This window comes from Lissotriton helveticus, chromosome 9 (genome assembly GCF_964261635.1).
Source record: "Lissotriton helveticus chromosome 9, aLisHel1.1, whole genome shotgun sequence".
Taxonomy (NCBI): Eukaryota; Metazoa; Chordata; class Amphibia; order Caudata; family Salamandridae; genus Lissotriton; species Lissotriton helveticus.
In genome coordinates, this window is record NC_136070.1 from 481,768,759 (window position 1) to 481,782,471 (window position 13,713).

The 13,713-nt window shown below is 41.3% G+C and overlaps 1 protein-coding gene across 2 annotated transcripts in view; it reads left to right on the forward strand.

The window, feature by feature from the left end:
- LOC144781452 (coiled-coil domain-containing protein 170-like) overlaps window positions 1-13,713 on the forward strand; it is a 782,697-nt gene that overhangs the window by 415,855 nt on the left and 353,129 nt on the right. For both annotated transcript variants that reach the window (XM_078660314.1, XM_078660315.1), the window contains exon 8: window positions 11,138-11,455. In XM_078660314.1, the coding sequence (XP_078516440.1) occupies window positions 11,138-11,455 (318 nt within the window). The remainder of the gene's footprint in view (window positions 1-11,137; window positions 11,456-13,713) is intronic.

The following is a 13,713-nucleotide window of genomic DNA, read 5'->3' on the forward strand; positions in this document are numbered from 1 at the left end:
CTTCTGAGAATGGAGGAAAGCTATCTGAAGGGAGTCGAGGAAAGATCTATGGAAGCTGAGCAGTGCCCTGGTGGGAAAGTTTAGTGCTTTTCCAGGAGTAAAAAAAGAAAAGCGTAAACTTGGTGGCAGTAAAGTGAAAGAAGGAGTATTGTGGGACTGCTGTGTGTTTCTTACTGTTGGTCCATAGCATTGACATGCCACTTTGTTAGAGGTGCTACCTTAACTACTGCTGCTTTGACAGTTTTACTGTACCACTAGTTCAAAACCACTACATTGGCCCTACATGTACCTTAACTCTAAAATTAATTATAATAAAAACGTGTTTGCTTATGTTGTTCATCATTCCACATATAGGAAATCCACATTTTCTGCATGATCACCCCAGATTGTTCACTTTTTGCTGGACCCTATATGTTTGCTGGATTTAGAACTCTGTGCACTTTACCCCTGCTAACCAGGAGTAAAGTGCTAGTGCTCCCGCTTTAAATATGATTAAATTGACTTATTCCTTATTGACACATTTCACTTGCCTGTAAGTCCATAGTATATGGTGTAGAAAGCACCCATAGGGACAAAAGTTAAACACCCGTTGTTGACTGCTGCACCTATTGTACCTGTCTCCCTAGACAATCTGAGCAGTACGTAAATGTATCATGCGGACACACACAGTACTCTTTATTTGAACATATCATCACGGCCCGGGCAGTGGTCCACGCTACTACAAAGCGCATCTACGGAAATATTATCCCGAATTGTATCACCAGTTGGCTTTTTGAACAATAACCCTGCCTACCTCGATATCACACCCCTTCGGGTTGGCAATCACCTCCAGAAATTGCCTGAACCAAGCTCATCTCATTGGAGACAGGCACTTCTCTCCGATTTCGTCACGAAGTAGAAGAACATCCTCTATCTGCGTTCGTCGTAATAGTACCATATAGAGATAACCTGGAAGAAGCATTGTTATCCCTTTACAGAATAAACAATTATACCCTCATTTTAAAGACCAGAAGAACTTTATATCATTTATCTCATATCGCATCTAGAGACTCAGGAATCTGTGGCTCGATTCCCTAGGAGAAGGCGCTGGTATAGTGCCGAAACACGCGTCGGAATTAATCATAATCTCGCCACACCCTTGTCAGCAGTATATCATGCACTGTTTGAATAATGTACCTTTTTAATGCTGATTTTTTGTATAATCATCTAGTGCATATTGAATATTATGACTGAACATTTCATGCGTTGCAATTTGGAAATACAAACATTTTTAACCTTATGTGGTTTTTAATATAAATGTATATCCTTTTTTTAAATATACAATAAACCAAGTACTTTTGCATTTGCTTTGTTTGTTTGACAATTTACTTGCTAGACCTCCGCATGATACATTTATGTACTGCTCAGATTGTCTAGGGAGATACCTACACACTGTTTGACCCTGCCCTAGAAGTCCTTTTAGAAACAGGGGATCCTTGTTATTACATGGACCTATTGTACCTTCCAGTGTAGTGGCAGCACATTCATGGATTCAGGTCAATCCTGTGTATCCTGAATGCTGTAGTGTAGTGTAAAACCTGTATTTCAACCTGTTAAAATAACCCTTCTAAATAATAGTAGGTGATGCCTGTGTAAGCATTGTGGTCCACATAGTAGGGGGCATGTTATGAAAAAGTTGGCATTGTAGAAAACAGCCGCGGTCCGTGCAGGTAACAGCGGTGTGGTGGTGGGGCCGGGTAAGGGGGGATTTTGAGGGACGATGCAGAGGGAAAATTAAATAAATAATACATTTTCCCCCGGCATTGTCCCTCAAAATCCCCCTTACCTGGCCCTACCGCTGTTACCTGTACAGACCGCGGCTGGCCCTAAAAGTTATTTTCACTGTGGCAGGCGTAGTTGTCTTAGGTAGAAAACCAGAGTACAGATTAAAATACTAATACTGTATCTTTGGAATGGGACCAGCTAAAAAAATAATCAAACCACTATTTTTGAATAGTTATTAAAATCCAATTAAATCGTGAAGTCTGATTTTTAATAAATATTAAGGAAACTTAACTTTAAGAGCATAAGCCTCTGCTAGCTTTCAGCCTGTGCTCAGCCTTGAATAGGTGGAAACATGGTGTAAAAAAATGCCTCCCTGGAGCAAACAATATGCTGAACTGAATGGGCAGAGATGACTCTTCTAGGCTCCACAGAATATGTAGGGTTGGATAAAGGCATAGTTTTTAACCCTACAATGTATCTAACTTGACAGTTCTGTTGGGGCACATATCACCCTCTGGTACACTTGAAAGGAAGAGAACAGGATGCCAAGACGATTCTTGTGAATCTCCTCTCTGGTTGTTGAAGGACCCTGCTTTTGCCCTGCCAGGCTTCTGCCTCTGGGATTATTGTGGGTACAAGTACCTGTTTCAAACAGTTTTTTAGAGTTAGACTGCGGAGGACACTAGTGATTTCTCTATGACACTCCCACACACATCCCCAGAACTCTAAGCCCAAGTTTAGCGTGGCGTCCAAAGACTTTTGCTATCTCAAAAATGCCTGGAACACACTGCATTTTGGACCTGTTTGCAGTAAGGCAAACAGAAACTACTGAAAAAGTGGGTAGGGTTTGCAACAGGGAACCTTTACCTCATTGCGTAGGGAGTAGCCCAGGATTCACCTCCAGATATCCACTTCAGAACACTTTCTGGACCTGTGGAAGATCAGAAGAGCACTGGAGCTGTCTGTGACCCACTGGAACCACGAGGGACTGGGCTTGCTTTCTCTTGTACCTAGGACAAAGAAGTGGATGCCAAAGGTCAGCTGAATTCCCTCCTTGGTGGCTAAGGAGGCAACAAGCTACAAGAGTTTTTTCCTGGAAGTACTCAGCTGACCAGTGGCAAATGGATCTGGAGTGGACCCCCTGTATGCCCCTTTCTGATACCCCAAGAGTCTCTAAATGCCTCCCCTGAGGTCCTGGGTGGCTTTAGAAGTGTACTTCTCTGGTATATTGGGACTTAAAAGACTAAGGAGATTATTTAGAAGCTCATTGTGCCACTGGAACGTCAGGTTATTGACGTTCCAGCGAAGCACTGGACTTATCGATATCTAGTAGGCCACGGAAAGCCACCCTACATGGCCTTTCATGGCTTTGTAGATATGGTCTAAGGCAGTGCCTTGGGAAGGTGTGCCATGGGCCCTATGGTGGGTGTTCCCACTCAACGCCCATGATATTTAACACATTCTCAGTTTTACAACACCGAGCAAATCTGTGAATGCATCAAAACCTACCCCAGGGGAGGCATAATGATTGTTTCTGTGCAGGAAGGTGCCGCTTCCTGCACAAAAACAACAATATTTCAATGCAGACACCCTTATGCCATGGTGCAAGTGTGCATGTCTTGGCGCTAGGCCCCAATTCGTGCACCAGCACAGTGGAAGACGACAGGAATGCACCGTAGCTCATAGATACAGCGCATTTCTACCCTTTTCTTTTGACGCAGGGCAGCACAGCAAAGTGACATCCTACGCTGCCCTACATAAAAATCTAGTAAATTAGGGTGATAGATAGGAAATTATTTTTAAACTTTCAAAGACATGAGAAACTGGATTATTACATTTCTGAGAGAAAATTAATAATCGTGCACCAACTACATGTTCAAGAAAATATGACAAGGTATGAGAATTTTAGTTACCGCATCGTAAAAGCATGCAGAGAAAAAGGCTAGATGATATTATTTGTGCAAATAATAGACAATGTGATTTATTAATTGAAAATTACTTTTCATTAACCCGTGCTAAAAATGTGTAAGTGGTGAACTCTCACGTTATGGAGTTTTATCTCTATTCATTCCTTATTATCATTTATATGTGTGTATAACTAATGGGAATTAGTTAATTATCAAGATTTAACCCGAATGTAACAAATTCATTTTAAAGTGTATTGTTTATGTGTAAACGTTTGTACCAAAATGACGAAAGAGAAAAAGGTGCTAAACATTCATAATTAATGATGTGTTCGTCAAACTTTCAGAGAATCTTTTTCACACCTCTACTAATGTTACACACCTAAAATGAATTTTTCATACTTTCATTTAAAATATTTGTACATGTTAGTACGTTCAATGTAGTAATACATCATCCTGACACTCGTTATTTGTAACCACTCTAAATGATTTCAAATGCATCAGAGTTATTTTAGAAACATGACGGCCCTGATTACGATGTCCGACACCGTATTAGTCTGGAACCACCCGACCATTGGTCAGCAGTTCCGACCTCACAATTAGGATGTGACCGCCCATAGGGCGTTCGGAAAAATCTATTTTGCTATGGCAGCTTCCGCTGCTGGAGTAAAATGCCAGCAGCACAAACTGCCATAGCAAAATGATCCCTGCACCATGTGGCAGGCACCTCATTGGCTGCAGGGGCAGATGTCGATGGGTCCGACACCGACGTGCCGTCGATGTTGGACCCACGGACATCATAATCAACCCCTAAATCGTTATATTCTCCGTGAATATATGTCCAATGATCATATATACTTTACGTTAAATTAGCTTGATTTAATGTGGGCCTGACTGAAAATGTAAGGTCCCTTGTCTTGCTGAGTCTACTGCTCATGAGAAAATTCCTCACTATAACCAATAATGTGAAACAGTGCTTTCTTTCCTGAGTTCTCATGTACTGAACAAGACACTCCTGAAAAGCTGCCTTGGAACCTGTCCTCTTGAACTTGCTCATATGCCTTTGCTAAAGGAGCATTGTTTCGACGTTTCACTTATTAGGACTGAGTACTTGTCCCATCTAATTCGCTACATGTTGTGTCTTCTTTATGTTGCCTGACACTCATCCTATACAAACTGACCAATGAACTGAGTGGTCTGACCAGATGAGGAGACTCCAGGAGGTGTCACCGCTGGAACTTCTAGAATATAATATTGCCTGATGGAATGAACGTGAGGACTCGCATTCTCTCCCCTTCTTGCTGGTTGACACGGGCACACAGGCTGATACCGATGGAGGAGTTGCTTAATATCCAATTACAGAGATTTGCAGAATTTTTGGGCAATCTTGAACTTGCCTAATGCAGACTCACCTGGCTTTCCTTTCAAACTGAAGTACATGCCCTTATGCGACCTGGAGGTCTCTTCCTTGCTGGTGGACTGCTTGAACTGGCATATTTCATGTTCCTTTCAAATCTCTTGAGCTTTGGTATATCTCTTTAGAATTTGCCAAAATTACCTTATGAGCTGATGCAATTTTACTGATGCATTTATTCTATCTTAACCTTGATAAACTATGCTAAACTTTTCCATAACGACTTAGCTGTCAGAATTGTTTATATTCAAATGAATGTGCATTCTTAATCGTGTTTCCAAAGATCATAAAGGATCATACTAGAGAGATCACTGAGCATCACTTACTAATGTTATTATTCTGCATTGCTTTAACTGAGCTTTTGATGTGTATGGTTTTGGCTCGCCTACATTTCTTCAGGAGATTTGGGCTTGCTGTTTTAATCCTTTACCTTTAAAGCATCGTATTGAAAGTAATTTACATGAGCCTAATTTCTAGTTTGTAGCTCTGTTATCCAATTCCTGGTCCTCATTGGATGACTGCTTGGAACCTTATATCCAACCCCTTGCGTCACAAAACAAGGTTCATCGGAGGACCAAGAGAGTGGTATAAAAATCTGACATAAGAGAAAGAAAGACCATTCATATTGCTTTGTGGGCCCAGTGAACACTACAGCAAGGCCTCAGTCAGAAGGAAAAATCTTTGACTTGGACAAACCTGGTTGGTGTATCTGAACCATGCGACATTGTTGTCTGCCTGAAATAGCTCCTAGGTCCTGGTCTACCATGACTACGGATTATCATTGGAGCCCACTGCTTTTTGCAGCTATTTTTATAGGACTTAAAAAAGTAATATCACTAGTTCCCCCATCGGATTTTTAGCATTTTAGTGTAATTTTGTTTATTAAATGTTACCATACTTTATCATTCGGTTTGGGATTTTTATTGTTTGGCATTTTGACTTTATTACTGTTTGGGTACTGCTTAAATACTTCACAGATCGCCCTAAGGTAAGCCTGTCTGCTCTGTGCCATAGCTTTTGGGGGCTGGGCTCAGGTTAATTTAATAACTTTAAGTGGTCACCCTGTAAGTGTTGAGGTAGTCAGTCACCCACCCCAAGTAATAATGCAATTTTTTACACCACACTTCTGTCATTTTAACAATTTCTAAGTTCTATGGATACAAAGTGTTTGTATTACCCTAGTTAAGCATTCATTACAAGTGTAATAGTAAAACCACGGGCCATATTACTCTAAGTGCCCCGGCGGCGCTACAGGCGTTTCCACCTGCTTTGGGTGCTCTCAGGGCACTTTGGTATTGCAGAAAGGGCCCAGATGCTTGTGCGGCCCCTTCTGTAATACTGAAAGTGCTGGTGCACATACAGCATCAGTGCTGTGTCAAGCGGGCGCTCCCTCATTTTCATGGTGACGTGCTCCATGCAAATGAGGGAATCCCTTTGCCTCTGTGCCCGTGCCTTATTATAGACATGGGTGCAGAGGTAAAGAAGCTCTCAGGAGGCGCAGTGACTGTGCGCCCCCTGAGAGCAGTCCTCTGGAGGAGGGAAAGGGGGTCCTCTGGACCCCCCTCCCCCCGGATATCCCCTTGCAGGCGGGTGCAGTCACTGTCTGCAACCAGCTGCAAAGGGATCTCTAATCCCCTTTACAAGTGCAGGCAGGTTGCTGACTGCACTGAGAAACACGGAGCAGCTGCTTTCAAGCTGCTCCGTATTTCACTTGAATGCGCTGCCTCCAGGGCAGCAAAAGTTTGCGGCTGCCCTGGGGCAGCGCATTCTATGTAATAGGGCCCACTTTCCCTGTTTGCGCCCGGCGCACCTGTTTTGAGGTGCGCCAGGCGCAAACAGGGACCAGGGAACATAACAGCCCCCCTGGTGGTTATTTCTTCCCCAGTGACATACCAATAATGCAGTGATCAATAATACCCAGGGTGCAATTCCTTTACTGTTTCAGTACTTGGAATGAGGAATTAAAGTGGGAATAAGAGTTTGCATGTTTTTCCTCATTCCCACACTTCCCCAGGTTTACCTGGCAAAATTCTAGAGTGGAAAGCAACTCACAATGCAGTGTTACCACACTGCTTGCAATCCGAATTCAGTTGTAAACCAATGTTTATGTGAAAGTCAGGATTACTCTAATGCCTGCATTTAGGGTTTTAATGGTATTCAATTCACTGATAATGTAAGGATGATAGTTAAATCAGTCGCACTGGGAATCAAACATTTTACCGATAGATCACTGTATATCTCAGTGGCCAGCATTTTGTCTTTGAGTACCCCTTAAACTATTTTTAATTACTTTAAATGTAATTAATTAGTTAATTAAACCTAATTCAACAATAATGGTAACCTAAATCATACAATAAATCATATTGAACTAACTGACATTATATCACTAACTTTAGTATAATGGTAATAGTAAGAATAGACCTAAATTAAAAACAATTAACAGAAGACTAACAATAATACTAATGTCACTCCCTAATTATTTTGTATTTAATGGAATATAAAGAAGTCTTAACCTAACCCTAAAGCAATCCACTTTTATATAATCCTAACCTCCACTTTAAACTAAATAAAAATGAATGAGTGGTCTTAAACTAGCTCTAAAGCTAACATTTAAATAAAACAGAATTTAATTGACACACCAAACTTAGACTAACCCTAACATTAAACGTATCTTATTTTTTTTGTTGTTATGGGTGTCTAAGTTTCCATAACTCCTTAGAATGTCACAAACAAGATATAACTTAATTTCAAACAAATCAGTTAGATCTGCTCACCAATTGTGCTAAAAGGCTTACTTTGATAATCTCTACAATGTGAACATCAATAGTTATTTGTGACATATATATTTCAACTTCAGGATTATAACATTTGTGACAACACAACATCCAACAAGTGCTTATTCAGGGTTAAAGAAACAATTGTCCTGTTCATGTAACAAGTGGCACGAAGAAAATGCCAAAGAGGATGCACATAACTCAGCACCTGAAAGACCTCTACTGGCTCCCCATCCAGAAAATATGCAAATTGAAGCTCTTGACCCATGCCTACAAAGCCCTCCACAACCAAGGACCCACCTACATGAACAACCAAACGAATTTCCACCTACCTCCCAGGAATCTCCACTACGTTCACCTCGCCCTCGCACAGGTACCACGCATCCGCCGCTACCGCACAGGAGGACACTCCTTTTCCCTTCTCGCCACCAAGTACGGGAACACTCTTCCCCTCCACCTCCACCTCCGCACCTCACCTTTGCTTACCCACTTCAGGAAGGGACTCAAGACCTGGCTCTTCGACTGACTCCTCAGCACAGCTCCTGGATACCCTCATCAGTGATAAGAAGCCCTTACAAATACTGATTGATTAAAAAAAAATATGGACTGTCCCATTAAGAATAGAGATTTGCCCAACTGGCTGCTATTTTGTTGATATATCTTCAATTAATTTTGTGTATATGATGAATATGTATAGCCATGGAACATCAGGACACTCCTTTTCACCTACTTTCTACATAGTGGCTCCAGATTGTCTGTAGCCATTTCACGATGGTGCCTCATTTTGCAACCAAAGTTTTGTCCTGTTTTTATGTTTACCAATTGTCAATATAAGGATGGATACAACGGATTGATGTGTTTGTGAGCAAGGCATCTGTGCAGCTGAAGCAGGTCGTGAGAGGTAAGCATTCAGAACTAGGTACATATGGTGTTTCCACAAGAAATGTTTTTTTTGTTTGATAATAACTTTGACACCATTTCTCCAATCTTCAGGAAACTTTGATAGAAAGTGCTCTTTTTTGATCATCTCCTTTATTGAAAGTTTCGGGAAAAAGGGAGAGTCCCAAGGAACAATTTCACCATGCAATTTTCATAGGTCTCAAACTAAACTCCCAGAAAACGATGTAGATGAGCTTTAATCAGCACAAATTGCAACTGCTTCAATTGACCATGGGCAAGACATTGATAGAAAGGAATAGAAAGAATGCCACCTTTTGATTATCTAGGGGTGAAAATCTCAACGTCTATGTCCTGGTCCTCACAAATCACTAGAAGCTAGTTAGCACTTTAATATTCCGCGTCAATTGTACTAAAGTACTTTAAATCTACAACTACTAGATTGATATCACCAGCACTGGAGTTTTACAGAGCCAAGGCTAGAGGGGCAGCAACTTATAGTGTTGAATGTTGTGGCTTTAGCAATGTTGTTGGTCTTTCTCGTGTTGAGAATGCTTTTTAAAAGCTCTGTTAAATCTACCTCCCAGCACCTCTTCCATTACCCCTACATTTAGATTTGGGTATTACATGTATTGCCTATGGAATCAAGTCCAGACCACTTTTATAATGGAGTAGAATTTAGTGCACAGAGGAACTAGCATCCTATAGAGCATGCTTACAAAGGTTTAAAGCTATTGCTCAGTATTGTACGACGCCCTTGGGAATCCAAGAGCTGTTTGTTGCACCAACCATGATCACTAAGGGTGCATGCAGTCTTCTAAAGACTTGATTTTGATTGCATGTAAAGGAATCCAGGTATCAATCTGTAAGAGATGGAAGTAATACTGACCACTTTGTTGACATCAAATACGCTCCAAAGCTTGAGCCATTTCTAAATTGAATTACCTCTCACTCAGCCAAACATCTACCTGTAAAACCTGGTTATGGTAACCAGCCGCTTAGAGGTTTCGCAAGTAATTGGTTGACTACCAGCTCTCCATTGCTTCCAGGTTGCTTCCTACAGTGTCCATCACAGAAGGAAACGGAGGCACACTATCACTTTTTTGCCCGAATATGTGTTTCAATGAAAAAGGTGTTTAGTTCCGTTATACCATTTGTTAAGGGTAGTACAGTATAAAGAGGCCTTGCGGATGTTGAATTCTGACACAAGAAGAGAAATAGTTTTTATTTGGGTTCGCTTTTTACAGACAATTTGGTATCTACGAAGCAAAATGTTATTATGATGTAATGCTTTGTTTTAGGTGTCTATGGAACATTTTCTATGTCTTTTTTATCTGAATTTTAATGATGAAGTATTTAACTATATTTTTGCTTTCTGACACTTTGACAGATTCAGTACTTCTGCTTTACTTAAAGTGACACCCCTTATTTTTAGCCATGTGTGCCGGTGGGCGGTTGGGCACCAGACCCTGTGCCCAACCCTCCCCAGTGCTCACAAGCCAATGTGGAGTGGGGTGCAGGGTCTGGCCCACGTCCAGCTCCTTGTCGTTCATACCTGAAAGCTGTGCGCAGTGGGGGGCTGCCTGCCTACGGGGTAATGGATGTAGATCTTGGCCTCAGGAAAGGCCCTGCGGCCTACTCCACGCCGTGCGTGGTCGAAGGCCTTGCACAACGTGAGGTTGGCTGTCCTCGAGGATTGCACTGCACCCTTGCCATGCACTGCTAATTACCTCGCATATTACACCACTCATTGTATGATCTATGTCATCATTGATAACATGACTGCAACATCCACAATTACATCATTGATGAATTTCAGCGGTTTTGTTAGTTTAAAACATTGGACCCGATTCACAAAGGTAAACTGTGAGGAAAGTCGAACTTTACGACTTTCGGTATTCACAAAGGGCATTTACTACTCGTAAATGTCCTTTGTGAATACCGAAAGTCAACCTTTATGACTTTTGGGGGCATTTATGATTAGTAAACGCCCTTTGCGAATTCCAAAAGTCGTAAAGTTTGACTTTCTTCTCAGTTTACCTTTGTGAATCGGGTCCAATATGCTTTAAATGATATTTTCACCTACCTCTAATGTCCCTTTGACCTTTGGGTTTTTCAGTGAAATTCGAAGTTTTTTTAAATGTAAAGTACGATAGTAACCTAACTATAACATGACTTTAACCTTTTTTTTTAGGTGAATATATATAAATATATGTGTGTGTGTGTGGATGTGTATATATATATAATGTGCTTCAGAATAAGTGACGATATCTCACTTTTTTCGTAAAGTCCTTCTTTTGTATGAAACAGCACTGAGCAAAATGCATAGGAAGCCCAACTTGGAGCTTTAAGTTGTTAACACTTCTCATTGTCTTTAAAAATAGGAACGGGATGAAGCTGTACGGGCCAAGAAAAGCATGGAGAGGGATAATAATATTTTATTAGAAAAGCTAAAGGAGAGCCATATGGTCTGGGACAATTCCCAGCAAAACCTTGAAGACAAAGAGAGGAAAATGGCTGAGTTAGATAAAACTCTGCGAACGTCATACTATGAGGCCAAAGCTGCACAAAACCTTCACCAAGCCTTCCTCAGTCAGCTGTCTACTCTGTTGAGCAATGGCTTTATCACAGTCCTTTCCACAGAGGTGGCAATTAAGGAGAGGATACAAGAAGTATGTGCCAGTGAACAATCTTGGAAAGCTGTAAGTATTCTTTGGGGCTCATCTGGTAAAATCTTGTATTTATTAACGTGTGTATTTCTGTATTTATTTTTTGTTTTATAATACTTTCGAGAAAATTTGTCCAAAGGGTTGTAAAACATTAGCAGTACAAAATATTCAGAGTAAAAAACACAATGGAAAAACATTGGGTATTGTTTAGATTGGAAGTCTCTGTTGACAAAGGTAATAAATCAGGCATTTTTAACATAATTTAAGAGGGAGATAACATGTATTTCGGGCAGCAGTTAGTCTCGTAGTCTAGCAGCTTAAAGGGTACAAACAATGAAAGCACAAGGGAATCCAAAAGAGTGATTACACTGAGACACAAAACATAGAAAGTATGAACGAAAACAAAAAAAAATGTGCTTGGAATACGTGAAGAAAATGAGGAGGTGTATGTTAGGAAAACGGATAAGCAAATAACAGTCTTGGGGGGAGATTCGCTAAGATTTGACACTATATTTGCGTCACAAAAGTGATGCAACTTGGCGTAAAACCTTTTTTTCCGATTTACTTTCCAGCGCTAAACTTGTTTAATGCTGGAAATAACGTGAAAGTAACTCAAAGCGGGGCATTGCGCTACTTTGCATTATTTAGCGCCAAGGAGGCGTCCCATGGATGGAGCATGGGCGTTCCCATGCAATCACCCAAGGTTTCTGACACTAAACCCTATTTACTAAATAAAGTAGACAAGGTATAGCATTAGAAAACTGCGCCCTTTTGAAGTAGCTGCAACGAAGGAGAAATGCTTTAATATCTCCTTCCTTTTCCGACTTTGTACATGTACTGCACTTTACAGCAGACATACAAAGAGGCAAGAGGGTAAAAGTCAGTCTATGCATTGTATTTTGTACTGGAAGGGTAGCCTTTCATTACAAAACCTGTGCTAGACTCACTGAGACATCCTTCAACTATGATGCAAAGGTGTCTCCGTGGCGCATGACAGCTGAATTTAGCGCTGGCGCTAGGGAAAGGGGAGGAGAGTGACATATTTCTGTCAATATGGTGCTGTCATCTTCTCTCCTTTTCATGCAGCCCAGCATTTGTGGCTGCTGCACTGTGCTGCATGAGTAAGTTGTAAATCTGACCCTAGACATGAATTTGGAATGACCTAAAGCAGAGCAGAGAACATCATGTTTAGGTAGACCAACACGGAGGAAAGAGCAGTGATGTAAACTTGGAAGTATCATAGTTGGAAGACGTTTCACTGGATTGAATAACCTTCAAAATGAGATTATTTCCTAAAATAAGTGTGATACCGCCAGCAACTGATTTCTATTGTAACTAAAATGTGTTTTCACCCTTCATATTTGTTCCTATTTTGACCTCCAAAATCAAGTAGTCACTACAACGCATTTCAGTGGTACAAAAATGTCTGAGCCTTAAGTTATCACAAACAAACTCAAGCAGATCTTCTTTGAACACTCCACCTCAATAGCCCAGTGAAAACACAGCAACAAACAAACAAATGTGTAAATTTGAGTCCAAGAGTCTGACATACAACTGCAATATTGAGAGAGGTAACGTAAGGCCCTTGGCATTGTTTCAGAACTTCACCCTATCAACAAGAATAACTACCTGGGAGTGCCACCACGGATAATATTGCTCAATTAATTAATTTAATTATATATGAGTGACTGATATGAAGCATACTTACCATCCTTGACAGCAGCCGTTTCTTCATCAGAGTGGGGAAGCTTCGCCCTCCCGGCCTGCTGTGAGCTGCGCTAAGTGTTAAAAATAAAATGGCAATTAAATGATTTAATTGCCATTTTATTTTTCACCGAGGAGTGCTGCAGCCGTCAGCCTGCCCGCGAGCTACATAAAATGTGGGTCATGCCCTCTGCTCCCATTTTGACACCATCGAGGACGGGTGCAATGGCTGGCCAGACACTTCAAATTAAGCATGCCAATTTGGCTAGCTATCTTATGACGGCCAGCCTGAAATGTTATGTAATGTTCTATATGATTTGTAGCGCGCACAACTACTCTGGAGTATCCGGGCGTGGATGAACAGAGGCCGAGAGAGCACAAATAAAATTAGATGGAGGGGTTAAAGAGATGAGTTTTGAGAAGTTTCTTGAAGATACGGAGGTCCTGAGTATGTCGCAAAATGCCAGGAAGGCTGTTCCATAGAATGGCCACCTTTACTGACCACGATTGGCCGCCCATCCTAGAGCGGCAAAACCGAGTAATGGCCAGTAGGCGAAGAGAGGAGGAGCGAAGCGAGCGGCCAGGCC